This window comes from Rhinolophus sinicus, chromosome 12 (genome assembly GCF_057876585.1).
Source record: "Rhinolophus sinicus isolate RSI-liver-muscle chromosome 12, RSI-T2T, whole genome shotgun sequence".
Taxonomy (NCBI): domain Eukaryota; kingdom Metazoa; phylum Chordata; class Mammalia; order Chiroptera; family Rhinolophidae; genus Rhinolophus; species Rhinolophus sinicus.
In genome coordinates, this window is record NC_142512.1 from 57429859 (window position 1) to 57450258 (window position 20400).

At 57.0% G+C, this 20400-nt stretch overlaps 1 protein-coding gene across 3 annotated transcripts; it reads right to left on the bottom strand.

The window, feature by feature from the left end:
* Positions 1-4578: 4578 nt before the first annotated feature.
* OGFOD3 (2-oxoglutarate and iron dependent oxygenase domain containing 3) lies at positions 4579-20353 on the bottom strand. Of its 3 annotated transcripts, none has more exons than XM_074320990.2 (10): positions 20220-20353; positions 18194-18411; positions 15673-15828; positions 14803-14878; positions 13478-13520; positions 11206-11270; positions 10573-10629; positions 9457-9508; positions 6005-6128; positions 4579-4845 (listed from the first exon to the last, which is right to left on the bottom strand). In XM_074320990.2, the coding sequence occupies exons 1-10, from the start codon at positions 20291-20293 to the stop codon at positions 4709-4711; spliced, it is 1002 nt and encodes a 333-aa protein (XP_074177091.1). In that variant the 5' UTR covers positions 20294-20353; the 3' UTR covers positions 4579-4708. The 3 variants fall into 3 exon arrangements, with proteins under 3 accessions (XP_074177091.1, XP_074177090.1, XP_019591174.2); XM_074320989.2 differs by having other exon boundaries at positions 9457-9610; XM_019735615.3 differs by lacking the exon at positions 15673-15828 and having other exon boundaries at positions 9457-9610.
* Positions 20354-20400: the final 47 nt, after the last annotated feature.

Consider the following 20400-nt stretch of genomic DNA (forward strand, 5'->3'; position numbering starts at 1 on the left):
GTCAAACGTCCCCTGAGCTTGGGCTCAGAAACAAGCCTGCTGGGCAACAGAACCAGGTGTCTGGGCTGGATGGAAAGGCACTGCCCCAGGGAGTCTCCAAGCAGAGTGAAATCCAGGTGGAATTTTATATGTAAATGTGACTCATGAAATCACAAGAGTGAAAAGAAAGCACAGTGAATATGTTTCTAACATAAGGCATGAGAAGGCTCTGAAACATGACCTACAGCCCGGATCCCTCAAGGAAGAGACTGCTAACATTTGGCGACATAAGCCATTTAAAATTCCGATGCAGAAGACAACAGCAACCTCCTCAAGCACAAAGCTGGCATCTCCTATGCAGAGGCACGTAAACATGCAACTCTTGGCCAGCACCCCCACTTGTAGGGTTTTGTCCTGAATCAAAAAGTCCGATGTGGATAGAGTTATGTACAGACTTACCTTCAGCATTACTTTAAAAGTAGGAGACACCACGGAATGTCAGATAGAGTATAACGTCATGCGACACAGGACTTCGTTTGAGAACAAGAATGGCTGCATGCTGAAAGGCCGTTAATGGGATAGATCTGAGGATATTGGTAAATGAGGGAAAACAATGCAAAACTATAATGTTATCCCAAGGGTTATTTAAAACGTGTGTGTGTGTGTGTGTGTGTGAATGCATGTATAGCTCTGGTGTGTGTGCATGTGTGCATGTGTTTATGAAAGCTTCACAGAGATGCTTGGAAATGTCAACATTGTCCCATGTCACAAGGACAGGGATCCAAAGAGGCAGGAGGATGGCTGGCCGGGCTGCCCCCTGCATCCCGGCCACAGACGTGGCTGCTGTAAGCAGCGGGACACACATCTGAAAGGCTGACTCTGCTCCATTGTTTCATAAATTTGGACTTTGGTCCGTGACTCCCTTGTAGCTGGGTGAATGGTGACAGTGGCCCCTGCTGGGTGGGGGCAGGGAGCTCCTCAGGAAGACCGCGGGCAGCAGAGAAGCAGGACCGGGACTGGCCAGGACTGGGTGCCCAGCTGCATCAGGAGAGGGGCCAAGTGCCAGGCCTGGGCCCTTCCCCCTGCCCCATCCCTCCAGCCCTTCCCCAGCTCAGCTCCCAGAGCAAAACCAGGGAGCTGGATGGTGTTGGGTTGGGCTGTGGGCCCCTGGGAACAGGACAGTGGGGTGCTGGCACCAGCAGGGAATGGGCAGACAGACTGTGCCCCTCGGCTAGGGACATGCTGCCTTTTCCTATTTTGTCTTCCTGGAGGTGGTAGAAATGGAAGGCGGGGAAGAGCCCAGAAGCCAGGAATTCACAGCTAAACCTGAAGTTTCCGTCCCAGGAGTCGTCCAGGATGAGAGCCTGGTGGCCGGTGATGATTTTAGCAGTCGCAGGGCACATTCCTGCCCCGCAGGCCGGTCAGTCTTGCTGGGTTTGGCTGCTGACCACTGCAGAGCAGTGGAGGTGGACACCACGCCCTCCAGGCCGGGCCACAGGACCCAGGAGCGGGCGTAGCCTGTGTGAGTCTGTGGGTCCCCAGCAGGGGGGCAGCAGAGCCCAGCTTGCTGCCCGAGGACTCCAGAATATGTGTCACCAGGCTGCACCCAGGGCTGCTGCCCTTTGTGTCAGTTGTGTCAACAAAGAAATACCCACACACACCCCTCCCCCAGTTCCCTTTACATGGAATATTTTCAGGAAATCATTCTTGGGAAATGAACTGCTCCCACTGCTGCTTGCCCTGGGGCTCTGCCTAAGACTGTCCTCACTCCACATGGAGCTTCCGTGGGGTGGGTGACCACTGTGACACTCCTTGTGCCGTGAAATGCGGCTCTGCCCGGAGGGTGGCCTGAGCTGTGTGCAGAGACCTGAACTCTTACCTGAGTCCACAGCTGTGCACGCCCAGTGGACAAGCAGTCCTGACCCAGGTCGCCTGGAGGGCCGCTGTGGAGGGCAGGACACTGGGGCTCCCCCACCCCAGAAAGCTCGCAGGAGCTTACCCCCAAGCGGTCAGGCACCTTCCTCACACCCCCACCAGGCGCGAGAAAGAGGTGAGCTCAGCCTGCAGTAGGAGGTGGGAGCCCCCATTCCCGTGTCAGGGGGAGGCAGGCGGCCAGAGTCTAGCCAGGGCCCCCTCCCCCCATCCCGTGCACCTACAAACCACCAAACTGGGAATCCAGGAGCCCCACGCCACGCACAGAGGCAGGTTTTTCCATTGGAATTCCAGACAGATGACACTTCCGAGCAGGAAGCCAGGCTGCCAATGGCCGACAGCCAGGAGCTCCAGACTCCAGCCTTTTCCACACCAGCCAAGTGTCCAGCCCCATGCCAGGGACGGTGGCCAGTGCTCCTGAGACCAGGCCAGCCCCACAGCTGCCCGGGGCAGGCCTGTAGGCTGGACTGCTCTGCCCTGCCACCTTCCCCAGCCCTGGAGCATGGAGTGAGGCTGGGTGGGCGGGATGGTAAATGGGCTCAGACAGGGGTGGCCGGTGGCCTGGGGGGTCTGGTCTAGAGCTCAGGCCCTCCCTGCCCTCCCTCCATGTCCCTATTTTCTATTTCCTCGTCCCCAAGGCGGCCCCTAGGCAAGCACGACACTGGGTCATCATTCATTATGTTCTTATTCCTGTTTCAAAGCTGAGGGCGAGGCTTGGAGAGGTCACCCAGGCCACAGGGCACCTGCAGGAAGGGGTCGGGTGGGGAGCGCCCCCCAGCCCAGTGGGTCCTGCCACCCTCACCCTTTGTGGGTTCAGGCCCCTGTAGCATGATTGAAAGTCCAGAGCCCGTGTCTCACCCCAAAACTATGTGTCAGTGTGAAATGCCGACAAATACAAGGGCGTTGCCCGTCTCGCTGGCCGCTGCCCTGGGCCAAGCCCTCCCTGGGGCCCAGTGGGGGCCTGACTGGGGAGGGAAGAAGGGCACTTGTTTCTGCCCTTGACCGCCTCAAACCCCATACCCTCCCCCTCCTTCATGCTGCTCCCTCCCCCTCCTGCCCCTCCTCCCAGGGCATGGCTGCTAGGCAGAGCTGAGATGGAAAAAATGTGCCCCACTGCAGTGCCAGTCCCAAGACCTGGCTGGGAGGTGGTTCTTGGGGTGGGTGATTTTAGGGGTGAGGGAGGTGCTGAAGGAGCGAGATGAGGGTGGGAAGAGGGCTGAGCTGACAGCAGTGTTGGGGCGCCAGCTGGGGTCTCTTGGTGGTCCTGACTTGGGCTGAGGGGTCTGGGCTCCTATCTGGGGGGGGGCGTGTCAAAGCCCCCCCCGAACAGGCTTGTCTGAGCCAACCCCACCCCCACCCTGCCGTGGCCTCATGGAGACTGGTACACAGAGGATGGCCCACGGTGTCCCCCCACCTCATGTCTGTCCCCCTCATTCCTGCAGCCCTCACAGGTAAGGGGGGTGTCTTGGCTGTGCAGGCGTGGGTGGGGAGGGCAGGAGATATAAACATGTGGCCACTTTCTCCTTGGGATGAAGTCTGGGTCCAGGAACCCACCCTAGGTGTGTGGAGACTCTGGAAGGGGGCCACCCTCCTCCCCTCTTCCTCCCCTCCTCTCCTCTCCCTCCTCCCCTCCGCTCTCCCCCTCCTCTTCCTCTCTGCCTACTGGAGTTCTCCAGGAATGGGGCCGTCTTGAACCCCCTCCCCAGCTCTCTGTGCTTTATCCAGGGGCTGGACAACCCAGGATGGCCAGCGGGGGCAGGGAGCTCGAGCTGGGTACCAGGCCAGCTGTGTGACCACAGCAAGATCCCAAGACCCCACCTGGCATGTCCATGGGGAGGGGGGTGGTAGCCATGACCCCCACACTGCAGGCTGGGAGAGGTGCCCTGTGCAGCCAGCGGCATTCTCAGGAATGGGGGAACCCTGCACTCCCAGCCACATTGGGATCTGCTTGGAATCAAAGGTGTTGAGATGGAAGGAAGGTCAAGGGGGGGCCTTGAGATCTACTGGGGATGAGCTCAGGCCCCTGACCGGGTCACCTAGCCACAGACACCCCCTGCACTCTGGGGGGCACATCTGCTGGCTGGCGGGGGAGGTCACAGGCAGGCCGGCTTAGGAACAATCCTAGGGACTCTGGGAGGCTGCGGGAGCCCTTCCTGGGGGTGGTTGGGGTGCAAAGGGAGTTCAGGGCTGGCAATGGGCCCTAAATCAAGGTAAGAAACTCTAGCATTGGTCCAAAGACCCCAAAATGGGATTCGACGAGCAAGTGACAATGTTCTGTGTTGCCCCTGGCTGCCAGGGGCCTGGGCCTGAAGTTTAATTGATGTTTAGTTTCTTGGCCTCAATCTGCTATTTCTGTTTCATCTGTGTCACTGCTCTGTCTCCTGATTACACACTCAGTTTGGGGAATAAACCTTGCTGCCCCCACTGTACTTGTCAGCACAGAGGGCTGCCCGGGGCACCTGCCAGGTGGTGAGTGGGGCTTGGTTTCTGGAAGAAACCCCCATCGCTGGTGTCTGAGGTCCTTGGGTGTGGGGCGTCGGTCCCCAGAGCCACCTGCTCACGGGCACCTTCTCCACAGGTGTCATGGTTGCTGCTTCTGCTTCCTGAGTATCCAGCTTCTGGCCCCATGTAACCAGCACCCCAGAGTAAACACGCAGGCACCTGGGAGATGAAAAGCTGGTTCCCTTCATTTACTCACAGATGAAAAACGATCAAAACATTAGCAAATCGAAATCCCGGTGATTCCTAAGGCACCTTGTTCAAAGGGGCGGGCCAGAGGGCGGGGCCTGCAGCCAGGCTACGTGAAGGCTGGGTCTGCGATGCCGTGGTCGGGGTTGCAGGAGAAGGCGATGGTGACGGCATAGCGTGTGCCCCAGTGGACCTTCTCCACGCGGTGCAGGTTCTCGGACCCCGAGGTGAAGAAGGACACCCGGCCTGGGAGAGGAGGAGAGGGACAAACCACGTGTGTGACAAACCACAAACCAGGCGGACAGAGATGGAGGAGGCAGCACGAGGTTGCAGGGGGCACTGAGCTCGTTGTGGGGGGTGGCGACTCAGGGATGAGGGTGCCCGCGAGCCCTGTGCCCTCTTCACAAGCCACGTGCCCACCCCAAGCCCACCTCCTAGCAGCCGGCCAGCACTGGTGACTCACGTGACAGGGTGAAGGGCACACAGACCCAGGACACATACATCAACTGTGCTCAGTTAATGAGCTGCCCCCACCCACGTTGTCTCAGAGAAATGTGCTTCCTGGCTCTGCATTCTCTTCAGTAACAACTAACTGGGCGTCCTCAATGCGGGTTTTTGCTTGGCAGCTAAGTAACCAAAACTATGAAAGCATCTCAGTTTTGAACCCTACGTGTGTTTCTCCTCTTGGACAAGGGTCCCTGGATGCCTCCCGAAAGCATGTGACATAGGACATCAGGCCTCAGCACCAGAAGCTTCTCTGGTCCATTAAATTGTTGGAACCCACAAGACGTCAACTTGAAACAAATGTCCCTGGGGGCACCGCCTGGGCTGTCTGAACCCTGCAGGGTCCACAGGAAGGTCCAGCCCTCAGCGCCCAGCTCTGCGAGACAGGAGTGTTTGTTGCCCTGGGTCCCCAGTGGGCAGCACACGATAACTGTGCTTTAGGGTGGGCCTTCCATGAAACAAACTTCTACTCGAGCGTTTCCTGGGCTTAATGCGCCTCAGGCCCTGGGGCCCTGCTGTCCCCGCCCCACTTGGGCTCGCATTCCCACAGGCTCCAGAGCTCTGGGCAGCATGACCATGCTGTGCTGGGGACAGCAGGGGTCCGGGACCACCAGGTCCAGGGAAGCTGGTCCCAGGGCTCAGTGCCATCACCAGTATTGTTAGGTCAGGGGCATTAAGTCACCTTAAGCTGCCCAGTTCCCTTGGGCAGGAGCCACCCGCACACCTGGGGCGGGGCAGGCTCTGTGACAGCAGTGACCGAGGACATGCCCACCTCACCCTCTGACCAGTGGGCCCCTGGGTGTCTCGGGCCAGTGTCTGGATCCAAGCGAATGCTGGGTGGCTGACACACAGGGGCCTCCATGAATGCAACCCCCTCCCCGGAACCTGCGGTGCGCCCTACCGGCTCTGGGCTCCACCGTCTTGTTGGCGCCCTCCTCCATGAACACGAAGCGCCCGCCGCCGAAGTCGTCCAGGTAGTCAGACAGGTACAGCAGCGAGGTGTAGTCAAAAGAGCCGTAGGTCACCTGGGAGCGAAGGGGCGTCAGCACTCGAGCTCGGGGCTTGTGCAGCAGGAGCCCACACACGCGTCTGCCCTACACTGTGGGCGCCATGAGCCCTGCCGCTCCGCCTCCCCAGCCTCATGGCGACCTCCCTGCACCCACTGTCACCTGCTGCTGGGGACTCCGGCGCAGCCCCAGGCCCAGGCAGCACGGGCGGGACCCATGGCGACAAGTCCACGCTGTGGTGCCTCCTGGACGGTGCCACGCCCACTAACCCACAAGGGCAACCCCAGCTTTTGTTTCAATTGTGGGAAATACGCATCCGTGCAGTTTACACTTTCACCCCGTTCGAGCGCACAGCTCAGCGGCATTCAGTGCACTCACACGGTGGTGCGGCCGTCACCCCATCACCTCCAGACCCTCTCACCTTCCCAAACTGACCTCCATCCCCACTGAACACTGACCCATCCCCGTCCCCCGCCCTGGGCGCCCACCGTCTGTCTCAGTGACCCAATTGCTCCAGGGACCTCCCATCAGTGGATCCCTGGCATCTGTGCTTTTGTGTCAGGCCCTCTTCGCGTGGACGTTCTTTTGGGAAAGTGTGAGCGGTCAGAGCAGAGGACGGGCATGAGGTCTGAGTGTGGACCCTCTGCCGCTCGACCCCTGGACCCGGGCAAAGGAACGTCAACAGGGACGGCCGTCACTCGTTTCCTGAGAACCTCTTGCCGTGGCAGAAACCGCAGGACACGCTCCTGGAATGTCAGCAGTGCCTGTGCAGGCTCTGCAGGGAGGCCGGGGTGCCACATGGGGACATGGTTTGCAACACGAGACTTGGAATGTTTGGTTTAAATCCTCCGTTAGACTGAAGAGGACTCGATGGTGAGTGACAGGCAGAGGTGTTTCCTTCCCCAGGGTCACAGAGTGCACTCGCACAAGCCAGCGTCTGGTTAACAAAAGATGTTAGTGACGTGCTTTTTCACACTGAGACCACGGTGGAGTGTGATGTCCAGGAGTCCTGATCATACACTTTCCAGCCTGATGAACTCCTCAGTGAGCACGTCTGGGTACGAGACGGGGAATCACGAGGTTCCGAGGACCAAACGTCCGAAGTTCCCCATCCCCATCCTATTGCGGTCCCAAACGCCCACCTCGGAGCTGCTGGGTTAGACATCTAGACTGTTCGATGGTTTTACTGACACCTGTAGGTAGGCAGCAGGGACGTGGGCCACAGAAGACCCGGACGACTGTCATGTGACACATTTGATCAAGGCTCAAGAGGTCCAAAAGCCCCTTTGCCCCTAACTGGCTATCACTCCCCTGTCACCATGACAACAGTCCCTCCTGACAGGAGATGGGCTGACCAGCAGGGAGGGGCAGCACGCCTGCCACGGTGACGAGACCCAACGTCATCTTCTCGTGAACTCGGTACTGTGCTGTGCCGTGCCGCCTGTGGGGCTGGACTGTGCCTCCATACTGGGCTCGGCTCCACACCCCCACCAACCCCCCATCTCGGGGCCCCTTGCCGGCATCAGTTCACCAAATAAACACCAAAGTGACAGGGACCTGCGAACTGCCCAGCAGCGCTTCTCCAGTCGCCCTAGCAGTGAGCTGCCTGCCCATCAACACCTGTGTGAGTTGCATGGACGTGAGACCAGGTGCTACAGAGCGGGCCAGAGCCTGACCCTCTCCTACCCGCCCACACCACGCACTGCAAAGGAGCCCCGAAACCACATGAAAGCCACCGAGCTGGGGAGGAGGTGTCAGAGGCCAGTCTTCGCAGCGCGGGTGACGGGTGGTAAAGGCCGTGGGGCTCGGCCGGGGTCGTATCTGTTCCTGACTGTGGGTGGTGGCAAGATAACTTCCTGGGCGAGGAACAGACGCCTGCTCCCTGAGTCCCCTTGTGCCTGAAGACGTCTCCTTGGCTGGACACTGTCCTGTGTCCTGAGGATTGCTGCCTGGCCTCCTGGGTTGCAGCACGGCTCAGACATCTGAGGCCGCTCAGCCTGTCACTGCTGACTCACTCTTTCTGCCTGCAGTTTCTTCCTCACCTCTGGTCCGGTAACTGGCCAGGTTACGCTCAGTGCTGCTCTCTTGACCCGCTTCTGCCTGGAGTGTGGACGGCTCCTCCTCCTTCCTACAAGGACTCCTTTGGGCTCCATCCCACACCTGTGCTGGCCAGGCCTGTCTGTCCCCACACATCTGGGGCGGCGCAGGCTAAACGCTAACCCCTAAATGCTGTAAAACCTTGACTCTTCCTCAGCAATGTCTACGTCTGTCTTTCACCGAAGGTCTCACCTGGTGCCCTAATGAAATTGTGGTCTGGGCAATGGTGACCAACAGAGCAGTGGCCTCTGGAGCCATGAGGCAGAGGCAGACGGGACTCAGTCACACATGGACCAGGGTCATGCCTGAACGCACTGAAGGGCAACAAACGAAACTGACGCCTCTCGGCACGGAGCTGGGCATCCCCGCGCTCCCAACCTGAATCTGACCCAGCCCCAGAGCCCCGCGGGCCCGGGCACGCCACTAGCCACGTGTGGCCACTTCAGTTTCCTTTACTAGACATTGGGTTCTGCAGTTCCGCTGACCCGGCCACTAGCCACGTGTGGCCGTCCCTGTCCAGCTCAGGTGGTCGGGTGCTGACTTCCGAGTGAGGCCAATCTGTCAGCTTCTGTCAGACCTGCTCCCGTCTCTCTCTTTTCCACTTTGCTTCCTGTTGTTCTTGTGCCCAGAGACATGGGTATATCCTGGGTCACACGAGCGCCCCGTAGTGGCGGGGGTGACTGCCCACAGCCCTCAGAACCCCCGCAGCACATCTCCCTGAAGCCCCTGGCACCACGCCGGTCAGTGGTTGTGCTGACAGGGCTCCAACGAGACTGACGGAGAACACCGGTCAGTGTGGCTGTGTCAGCACAATGGGAAATCCGCGAGGTCCGCAGAATGGCAGCCAGAGGTCTGCCCGAGAAAAGGTGCCAAGTGGGGAGAGGGAGGGCCTCCAGGGGACGTAGCCGCGAGCACGGCCACTGCGGTGGGGACACGTGGCGAAGCTTGCAGCTCAGAGGACTCTGCTGTGGGTGGGACAGGCAGCCAAGGACGGCGGCTGGCCAGGTGCTCCCTGTCCTCACGCGCCTGTCCCGGTGTTTTCTTGCCACCATCACACGAGACAGGTTTTATTTCCCGGCCCGCATGACCCAGACGTAGGGCACTCCCGAAACGCCAGACAGGAAGACGCCTACAGCCCTAAATATGTGAACGCTGCGTAGATGCTTGCCAACCCCGCCAGCGCCGAGCTGGGGCAGCCGCGGTCGGGTGCCAGGTGCCGCGGCCCTGCCCAGCGTGCCGAGAGCCTCACCTTGTCCACGTGGGCGTGCCAGTACTCGTCGTGGGCCGTCCGGGCTTCCGTGCTGTTGATGCGGGAGAAAAACGTGGGCTTCGTCAGGTACAGCGAGGACGCGCTGATCCCAAAGGCCTGGGCAATGGCCAGCTGGACCCTCTGCCGCACGTCCCTGCAGAGGACACGTGTCACTGGGAGCAGCACAGCCTCGGAGGAGAACTCTCCGTGGGTCGCACTGTGCCCACACAGGGCTACATGGCCTGGAGGAAGGTGGAAAGGCGGGCACACACACAGCACCCACACACGTGTGACAGGATGTGATGGACACGACCAGAAACCCGGGAACCAGTTCCTTGTAGGAATGAGCACAGCACCAAGCCCGGAGCGGGGCAGTGTCCGTGGGGACACACAGGAGCCGTGGTGGGCGCGGAGAGGCCCTCTGCACATGGCCCACACGTTCCTGTGCAGCGTAGGGAGGCCTGGAGGACCCCGCCCTGGACTGAGGGCGACACTGTACACCATCAGGGGTGGGGGACACAGCAGAGTGTGGTGCCCCTGGAAACAGCCCCTGCCTGCCTGTGGTGAAGCCCTAAAACCATGTGCCGAAATCCAAAAAGCACTGGTTAACCCTCTGAAGTGCATGTCACCAGCCAAAGGGCACCCCCACCGAGGCTGGGGAGCTGGTCAGTGTACGTCCAGGAGCAGGGTCCCGCCAACACCAGGACCATTTCCGTCCGGATCCTTTTGTGGGACTCTTATGGCACAGAATCCAGCTTTTTCTGGATGGTGCCAGAGGCAAAATCACCAAATTGCTTCTTGTTTTTTTTAAAATCAGTGGCGCTTTGTCAGCTGAATGTCAGAGAGAATGTGAGGTCTGATGAGCAGAAGCCGGGTCTGTATAAACTGCCCTTTGTGGGCAGCCTGGTGCCAGACCTTCAGGGGTGGTCATTGTAACGGAAACCGACAACCAGGAGGGCCGAGCTTGCTGACTTTCCGGATGGAATGTTAAGTTAGCTTCGCTCTCACAAGCTGCCCTTGCAGGACACTGCGGCTGGACGTCGGCCCTGCCTGGAGAGGGCAGCACGCAGCCCCGTCCCTCCCGCCCTCCACTGCTGGCCTCCGTCTCCTCCTTACCGGTATAACTGGAAGTCCTCTTCTGAAAAAATGTTTTCTATTTTATCCCCAAAGTATCTGTGAAAATGTAAGGAGCATTTACAAGTGTAACATTTTATTAATTTTCCCTTCAAATTCAGTCTTTCCTCCAGCTGACCCGCAAGTTCTTGAAAATCGGCAGGTCCTGTATGTCGGAGCTGACCTGTTTCTACAACGATAACTATGTGACAAACGGGAGGGAGGGAGAGGGAGGTCAGAACTGCCTGGTAGGATGAGGGTCAGTGACGTTTACCAAGGCTGCAGAGTTTAAGCTTCTCCTGGCCTCTCACAGGAGCCCGCCTGCCTCCCACCTCTCCCTGCTGCCCCTGGGCCCCGTCCCTCGGCTTACGGCAGGTCCCAGCTCCCCAGAAGCCCCAATGTAGGACTAGACTGTTCCCTGAAGCTTGGTGAACAAGCATCCTGCCCTCTGAGAAAGGCCACACCTTCTGGTCCTCGCTGGGCCTCGTCCCTGCGGCAAACGTCGCAGTTTACTCAAAACGTGAAGCCTCTTGGATGCAACACCCACGAGCCTCACTGCGGCGTCGCGGCTAGGGAACACACAGAGCCACACGCTCACGTCACACCACTGGGGTCACCGCCCTTCGGGCTTCTCACCTGTACAGGTTCACAAAGTGCTTCCCAACAGACAGGGCACCCGAGTGCAAGTCCAAGATGGACGCCTGCAAAAGATGTTTGCAGAGCAGCGCGTGAGGGCTGCACGGCCGTGACAGGAGCGCTACCAGCTGCTGGCGAAACACAGGAGACCAAGGTCTGTCCACACACACCCTGAGTCAGGGAGACGGCACCACCGCTGGGGTTTAAGAATGTTGGACCCGGGTTTGTGCAGGACGGGTCCTGGTCTCTGCTGCCTAGAGAGGAAACTCTTGCCTAATTCTAAAACAGCCCAGACACCGTCCCTCCAGATACATCAGCGAACCATGAGTCTCCCCCCACCCCCGCTGCAGCTTTGTTGATATAAAACCAATGTGCAACCATCTGCTTGTGTTGAAATGTACAGTTCGGTAAGTTTTGACACCAGAATACACCAGAAGAACCACCATCACCATCAAAGAAATAAACACATCTATCACCCCTAAATTACCTCGCACCCCTGTGTGACACCCCTCCTGCCTCTCTCCACCCACTCCTCCCATCTCCAGGCCCTGATGTGCTTTCTGCCATAATAGACTGATTTACATTTTCTAGAATTTTAGGTAAGTAGAATCGTGAGGGATGCACTCCATTTTGAGCTGGCTCTTTTCACTCAGCATAATCTGTTATCAGTTGTCGTTGAGAGCACCCCAGTTTGGGTGACCCAGTTTGTTTGTCCGTCCATTCACCTGTAGCTGGCCGGGGCTCTCAGAAATCAAGCTGGTGGGCACGTCTGTCCAGACACTTGCATTCCCTTGGGCAAGCGCCATGGAGTGGTGTTTCTGGGTGACAACTTCTTAATGAATCACCAAAGTGTTTTCTTACTGCTGCCCACGCTGCCCCACGCCCGGGAGGGGAAGTGGCAGCCAGTCTGGGGAACGATTGTGCCTTTCCTCATCGGTGCTGCGACCAGCCCAGGGGTTCATTAGACCATAATCTGGGCTCTAAAAATATTAACTGAGCTTAAAGGAATCAAACCTGGTCAGCTTGCTGCACGACAACTTCCCGAGTAAATGCTGAGCAAAGAGTAAACTTCAGTCCACACACAAATAGTGTTTAATAAAATTTCCCCCTGAACTGAACTAAACTGAAATAAAAGGAGCAGCTTAATTTTCAGAACTCAAAAGACTTTGCAGAATAAAATAAAGTGATGTCGATAATCACAGAAATTGTTACAAATTGCAGCAAAGTCTGTAAATTAATCTTCCTCGGAGCTTCAGCATGTAGACGGGTTCAGGGCCACCTGGTGACTATAATTCAGGGATCGCCAAGCTACGCAGAGAAGAAATGTTCCCACAGCTCCACACCTGGGAGGAGATCCGTGTTCCGAAAACCACACAGGAACTCAAACCAGCAGGAGGCGCTCACAGGACAGGACGCCCACAGGCCCCCCAGGAAGCGATGAGCTGCCCTGGGCCTCAGTTTCCTGCAGCTGCTGTAACAAACGGCCACAAACCAGGGGCTTACAACAACAGGAATTCATCCTCTCACACTCTGGAGGCCAGAAGTCCGAGATCAGGGCATTGCAGAGCCACGCTCCCTCCAGAGGCCCCACGGGAGGGTCCTTCATTGGATCTTGTGGCTTCTGGTGGCCCCAGGCATCCCTGGCTGGTGGCTGCATCTCTGCCCCTGTCGTCACATGGCTTCTGTCTCCTCTCTGTGTCTTCTCCTCTTCTATCTCAAATCTCCCTCTCCTTCCTCTTACAACGACACCTGTCATTGGACTCAGGGCCCATCCAGGTAATCCAGGGTGATCGCATCTCGAGACCCTTAGCTTAATGACATCTGCAAAGACCCTTTTCCTCAATAAGGCACCATTCAAAGGTCCTCGGCGGATGCATCAGTGTGGACACTGTGCCGTCTCCCACAGTGGATGACAGTGCCCACATGGGGCCTGGAGGCCTCTGGCGGGGAGGGGGAGGCTCCACCACGCATGCTGGTCACTGTTTCCCACAGCCCCTCCCGTTTGCAGGCTGTCACCCCCCTCACTCGCTCTGCCTGCCCCGCCCCTGCCCCAGCCTGCCCTTGCCCTGCGGTCTGCAATGCAGATGTGATCGGAAGCAGGGGCTGTGATGCGCCTGCAGGAGAGGGGAACTCTCACAGCCTCGGAGCAGCTGTGGTTGGTGCCGCAGGGTCCCAGGGCCCGTTCACGCCTGTGGTGGGGACACCCGAGGGCCTGAATATCAAAGTTAAAGGGGTAAGAAGAAAACTAAAGCAGACACTATGTACAACTCACCCCTCCATCAGATCCGCCCAGGGAGAGCCCCTTCTCCGCTATGCTGTGGGGAAGATAATTTTAAGTCAGATTTAGTGATTGTCTTACCTACGATACATCTAGGCAAATACCAATCACATGATTGGTGCAATGTTAACAGACTGTTTAATATTCGTGTTATAAGCCCGTGTCTACACCACAAGACCCAACTTCCAAAGCTCAGTGAGTGAACAGCAACATTTTGTCACCTTGCTGACAACTCACGACACAGTTCAGGACCAACTAAAGACCTCCGTCTTTAGTATCCAGACCCAGTGCCACTCTGAATAGCTGAACTGCTCCCTGTGGGTCCTGGTTGCCACAGGCTGGGGGCGGTCTCTGGAACCACTACCTCAGGAGGCCAAGCTGGACCTGACAAGACCACCCAATCCTGAAGACGCAGGCGCTTCCAGTGTCTTGAACAGAGGCTTTGCAGTGCCTGGCAACTGCCCAGGGGGTGGGGGGGTCAATCCCTGACACCATCGAGCCTGCTCAACGTGCCCCACAATGCTGTCTGGAAATGGGGAGCCTCTGCCTTGAGACTCTGCCTGGCACATGGCAGATGTCGGCAGTGTCTGCGGTAACTTGAGGGCCAGAGGCCAACCCTCCCTCATGACGCTCACCTCCAAAGACTTTGTGTCTGAACAGCTTGTTGGAAAATCTAAGCTTTAAGATCTGGTTTTTAACACCTGAACAAGGAAGTCTGGGTAAGACTAAGACTTCCTGCCCAGGTGAGTCACTGGTAGTGGGCCAAAAGGCTAATCCCCAACCGGTCCTGGAACCAGTTCTGGAGGTGGAACTATTACCATGTTTCCCCGAAAATAAGACTGGTTATGTTAATTTTTGCTCCAAAACATGCATTAGGGCTTATGTTCAGGGGATGTCATCCTGAAAAAATCATGCTAGGGCTTATTTTCCAGTTAGGCCTTATTTTCGGGGAAACACAGTACCTAGTGACCCCCAGCTGTGGGCGACCATGCTGCCTACATAGGTGCCCACTGCGCCTCCCCCAGGAGCTGATGGGGCAGCAACCCCCACCGCTGATTTCCTGAATGGTCAGAACCCCTTCCCCTGGAGAAGGCCTGGCCTCTAGAAGATTCTGTCAGCAACCACATCATGGAAGGCAATGACCTTTCTTCCTGGAAATTAGAAAAATGTACCCTTGCCCTTGGAAGCACACAAGGAAATTCTTATGTAGTGCTAAATGAATTCTTCAAATCATCTTTTTAGTGGTAATTCTCTGCCTCCCACCCCCCAGCCCCATGTTTCCTGCTCATTTGGGACAGAAGCTCAGAGAAGCCTCACACCTGCGAATCCGCCGGGCTTCGTCCCTGGTGATGACAGCATCGGTGACGCCCCGGCCACACTTGGTAGGGGAGCAGCCTGGAGAGAGAGGAGCGAGGATGAGACGCGAAGCCCGGGCTGAACCCCGACAAGGCTGCGCGTGTGTTGAAGACTCATCCGTGGGCGGCCCTCCCCAGGGACAACGGGGTTTTGTGGGATGGGGCCTTGCCTTCCACAGCATTTGGGGCGCCCGATTTGGCAAATAAAATACGGACCCCAGCTAGATCTGAGTTTCAGATGTCAGATAAGCAAGGCTGACTTTTCAGTCCGCGTGAGCCCCACGCAGGACACATCACCATGGCACTGGGCGGGCGCCTGTACCAGGCCGTCACTTGGGAGGCTCCTGGCACCCCACCCACTGCAGGTCCAGCTTGAGAGCCCCCATCAGAAAGTCCCTGCTGGACGACCAAAGTTGTGCTTGCAATTCTCCTCACTGTCCTACCCCAAGGTCCCAAGACTCCTTCCACCAAAGTGCTCACCACCTCTCCACCCTGGGCTCCCTCTGCCGCTCTGCGCGGGGCCTGCAGCGGCTCAGATGGGCGTAGGCCAGGTGGGGTGGACGGGGCCAGGTGCGGCAGACAAGCCCAGTGGGGCGGATGGGGCCAGGCAGGGCAGAGCATCAGAGACAAGGCGCTCAGTAAGCTCCTTGTGTTTGGCAGGAAGGGCAAGTTAGCTCCTTGCATTAGATGGGCCATGGGACACGTCCTAGCCAGTGAGATGGAGCCTTGAGGCACTCTCGGGTCATGTGGGGCTGGCTGGCCGTTAGCTTTCCACCCCTCTGCCCCTCTTCCTGCCTGGAATGTGAGCCTGGTGCTTGGAGATAGAGTGAGTACCTGGGAACACATGAGCCACACACTGCGTGTGTGCTGAGGGACGCAGTCCCACATGGGCTCTGAGGGTGCTGGACTGGCTTGGGGGCCTTCTCTGGGCCGTGTCATGTGGGAAAGTAAACGGTACTTGGGGGCCATTGCACGATGGGTGCCTCATTTCTGTGGGGTAAATACAATCCTACTGAGAGTCTTTTTTAAGTTAAAACACAAAGCCAGATACATGCTTTTTACAAGGGTTATGTCTTAAACATGACAACACAGAAAGGTGGACAGTAAAGACAAACTCAATGACAACCAAAAGTCTGAGAGTGCCGTCTACCCCCAACAAGCTATAGGACAAGAAGGTCGGGGGGAAACGAGGGCAAGCTCATGATAAAAGGAACAATTCCACCAGGAAGATACAGGTGCGGCCGAGAGTGCCCAATGCCATCACGTCAAGGACATAACACAGCCCACACAGGAAGCCCAGCCAGGAGCAGCGGCAGGTGTGGTCATGTGCAGGTTCTAACACGTCTGTCAGTGACCGCTGGACGGAAGGACCGAAACCCACAAGGAATAGTGGGTTTGCACACGTGAGCTTGGATTAGAAGTATACAGAGCTCTGCATGCAATGTTAGAAAACACATTTTTCAGGTACACGTGAGACATTAACAAAAACACATTAGGCCATAAAGAAAGTCTGAACCAATATCACAGGATCTCTAGCTACAATGTAATTAGGTTAGAAATCAATTTTTAGCTGAGCCAGCAGTGGGTGGCTGGTTTGCTCAGTGGTTAGCGTGCAGTGCTCATAACACCAAGGTTGCCGGTTCGATTCCTACATGGGCCAGTGAGCTGCGCCCTCCAGAACTAGGTTGAAGGCAATGACTTGACATTGAGCTGATGGGTCCTGGAAAAAACACAGTTCCCCAATATTCCTCATTAAAAATAAAAAAAAAGAAATAGATATTAAAATTAAGTCTCAATGAGGAAAAATTATTTTAAAAAATAATCAATTTTTAAAAAAGAACCAGAACCCCAGGAATTCTGAAATTTTAAAATCCAGCAGCAACACAGCGTGTTCAGCATGGATAAGGGCCAAGAGCATGATCTGGGTGAAAAAGTGAGCTGTGAGCGGTTGAGTGTCAGCGCACATACATGTGTGCACTCCGCAAACACACAGTGACACATCACATGCAGACACACACCTTTGGGTGGGCAGGGAGTAGCCTCATAGGAGCCCTGCGCCAACCGGAAGCCCCTCCAGCAGAAGAGCCCTTTCTTGCTTCTATGCCCCAAGACAGAGCTGAGGATGGGAAGTCCAGAGGCTTCAAACTACACTCCAGCTATCGTTTTCTATTGTGGTAAAACACACATAACACGACACTTACCGCTTTACCCACTTTTAAGAGCACAGCTCAGTGGCTCTAAGCACACTCACTGTTGAGCAGCCATCACCATCACCATCTCCAGAGTTTTCCATCTTCCCAAACTGATACCCCATATGCATTAAACGCTAACTCCCCCATTCCAACTGTTTTTAATATTAATAAATTATTAAATGGGTAGGAAGGAAACTTCTCTTCACCTCTAACCACTGAAAAATATTTTCTTGAACGCTGGGACTTCAGCGGGAAAAGCTGCCTACGTACGACAGAGCATCCAACCGCAGACCAGTCCTGGCCGCTGAGAGGCCGGGCCAAGCCAACTGCATTCTTCCCGTTAAACCCAGTCCTGAGCAGCACAACAGCGCCCCTTGGTGGCAGGACTTGGCAACCTCTTCTTGGTTCAAGTTCAAAGCGTTGCTCTGAATCAAAAAATAAACTGAATTCTGCCTGTAAAACTCAGTCGCTCAGGCTAGGTTTTTCAAATTGAGAAAGCATCCAGGCAGTAAGGAACGTGCCAGAAAATGCAGCAGCCAGAGATGGCCTGAGGGCGAGGGGTCTCACGTGGCCTCGGCGCCAGCCCTTCAGAGGGGTGTGCGCTCTCCAGGGTGCTGAACGCCGCTGGGCCTGCAGACGCTGCGCCTCTGGGCTTCTCTGGGCAAAACCAGGCAGCCCCTAACCAGGCTGCTGACCACGCCCTCCTCCTGTGGGGGCCAGGACGGCACACCCGACCACGTGCCTCGTAGTGACGTTCATTGTTGCAACATTTTCTGCAGCGATAAAACTCTAAGACACTCCACAGCCGATGCCTTTTCTGGTTTCAACTTTCCCATTCCTCCCTTTCCAACTGTTACATCCTCCAGACAAACCGTCACCTCCATCAGACAGCGCCCGCTGCGTGGGGCACCTCAGTGAAAAGCCAGCCACAGCCGTGGCAGTGCCCAGAGGGCCTGCCCTGTGTAGAACCTGAACACCTGCACTTCCCGACCCAGGTGTGGGCTAACCAACCTGGGGGAGGGGCAAAGTCACCTGCCACATCTTCCACCACTTCCAACCTGATCCCACCAACTCACTGCAGCAGCAGACGTGCATGTTAAATGCGCTGCACTGGAGACACACGTGCTGCTCTTTCCTGCATCCCCACCGCCCCGCCCACGTACCTTCAAACCTTCGGTGGCTGTCATAGTCTTCAGAGCAGGGCACCTCGATGAACCTGCCAGGCAGGACCTCGCTGCGGTGAGCCAGGACCTCAGTGACGCCGTCATCACCCCCCAGACTGCCCCAGAGCAGGAGGGCAGCAAGTGTGGCACTGGCCCCCAGGAGAGCGGCGCTCGGCCACTTCCTCCATGGCTCCCGCGATGCCCGGACACTCTTCAGGCTGAGAACAGAAAGCACAACTGCCATCACCCAAACGCACTGCGTGAGTAGAGAAGGCAGAGGCCATGCCCACTGCTGCTTACAGCCTTAAGCTATCCGTACACTAATTGTCATCCGAGCTCTCAATCCATCCAGAGGCACCTGCCAGGTGGGAAGATGCGGTGGGGGACACGCCCCCCATCAGACCAGGCGGGGCTCACTGCACCCCTTGCAGACAATAATAGGGGCTGCCCATGGAGAACCTGTTTCAGGAGTCCTACCAGAATCTGTCACTATTCACATTGCCGGCATCTGGAAATGACTGCTCCAACCCCACACCTGTGCCCTCAGCATGGGAATGCATGCGCGCACACACACACACACACCATGAACTAAATTAGGTGTGAGTCAAACCCACTTGATTAAAACTGCAAGCCAGCCAGAGAGAGAATGTAAGTGCAACAGAAATGATCCACAAGTAAGATGCTGTCTACACAACCCAGGGTCACTGTGTGGCTCACACTGCATGTGCTGGAGCTGCACGCATGTCTGTGTGCATGTATGTGTCTCTCTGTGTGTTAATGTAGTATGTACCCATCCATGCACATGTCTGTCTGTACATTATGTATGTTTGTGCCTGTGTGTAACCGAGCAGCTGTGCGCTCTGTTGTCTAGGAGATTTGGTGGCTGCAGGGCTTGAAGGACTGGCAGAAAATGAGGAAAGAGATCAGGGCATGCCTTCATGGAGGTGAACCTTGCTCCCTCAAGTACATAATTAATCTTGGAAAAGCCAGGAGGCTGCCTTCTATTTTTATGTCTCTCAACACCTCGCACGGCTATATAAATATTAATAATTCCAATTGAATAAGTCCTAAGGTGGGCACGGCAGGCAGACCATGTTGGGTGGACACATGATCATTTTAAACAGGGATCATAGATGCCTGGGGCGTCTGCTCACCCTCAAAGACCCCCATCCCTAGAACTGCTATCCAACCTCCAGCCCACCTGGCCTAGCTGATTAGACTGGAGTGGACACCTGACCCAACAGGCCCATCATTTCTTTCCCCTGAGAATTTGGATCGGGCAGGGAGACTGCCAGCCCTTCTCAGCAGAAGGTGGCTGAAGCCTTGACCTGCAGCGGCAGAACTGTAGGCAAGGACACTGCTAAGACAGAGGGACGGCACGGAGGGGGAGGCGCAGAGGAGGACAAGGGCGAAAGAAACAGCCTCTTGGGCCAGATCTAGAGGTGGGACTCCCCTGGAGTCTCCTCGAAATAAGCACCCTTGTTTGGGGTAAGCTGCCAAAACAGAAGGAGGCTGCTTCTTCAGGTCTTGGAGCAAGGTCCATGGCTCCTGGGGCAAGCATCACAACACGCTGATTTGTCCTGCAGTGATTAAAATACACTCTGGTTCTCAAAGCTTTAGCAAAATCCCCTGGAAGGCTACATGATGAGACGGTCTCTTATTCATTCTTCGGGCCATCCAACTGGGAGCCCTCATGTTGGAGGACACACGGGGGACTGGGTGATGGGGGCCTCGGAGGGGGCCACTCCGGGAGGCCCGCACACAACCACTGGGGTAGGGCAGTCAGGAAGGTTTCGGGCGGGGAGCCCCCCTTCCAGCCCGGACCCCCTAGACACGCCGCCACCGGCTTCTAGCCCCTGCTGGTTACGTGGTCGCCAGCGGGGGGCGGGATTCTTCAGGCCCCGCCCAACAGGCCACACCCACACGACGGCCCCGCCCACACGACGCCCCTCCCCTCAGCTCGGGCCACTCCCACCTCTCGGCCCTTGCAGCCTCTGAGCTTCCGCCCTCCCGCACTGCCCGGTACCTGCTCGGGCGCCGGCGCTCGGTCGCCCCGCTGCCCTCGTGCGCCTTGGGTGCGCCCCTGCGCTGAGGCGCCATCGGGCCAGCCGCAGTGGAGCCAGACGGAACGCAGGAGCCGCCCCGAGCCCGGGACGAACGCCTGGAGAGGTGGTGCGAGGCTGGCGCGGCCGGGGACGCGGAGCGAC

What these genes read in the sequence shown, in the direction of transcription:
- OGFOD3 (XM_074320989.2), bottom strand. Translation starts at nt 20,293, where the DNA reads ATGGCGCCTCAGCGCAGGGGCGCACCCAAGGCGCACGAGGGCAGCGGG. An exon ending in CACTTTGTGAACCTGTACAG is followed by an intron (nt 10,630 to 11,205) that starts GTGAGAAGCCCG and finishes ACATTTTCACAG; the next exon opens with ATACTTTGGGGATAAAATAG. An exon ending in GGCACGCCCACGTGGACAAG is followed by an intron (nt 6,129 to 9,456) that starts GTGAGGCTCTCG and finishes CTTCGCTCCCAG; the next exon opens with GTGACCTACGGCTCTTTTGA.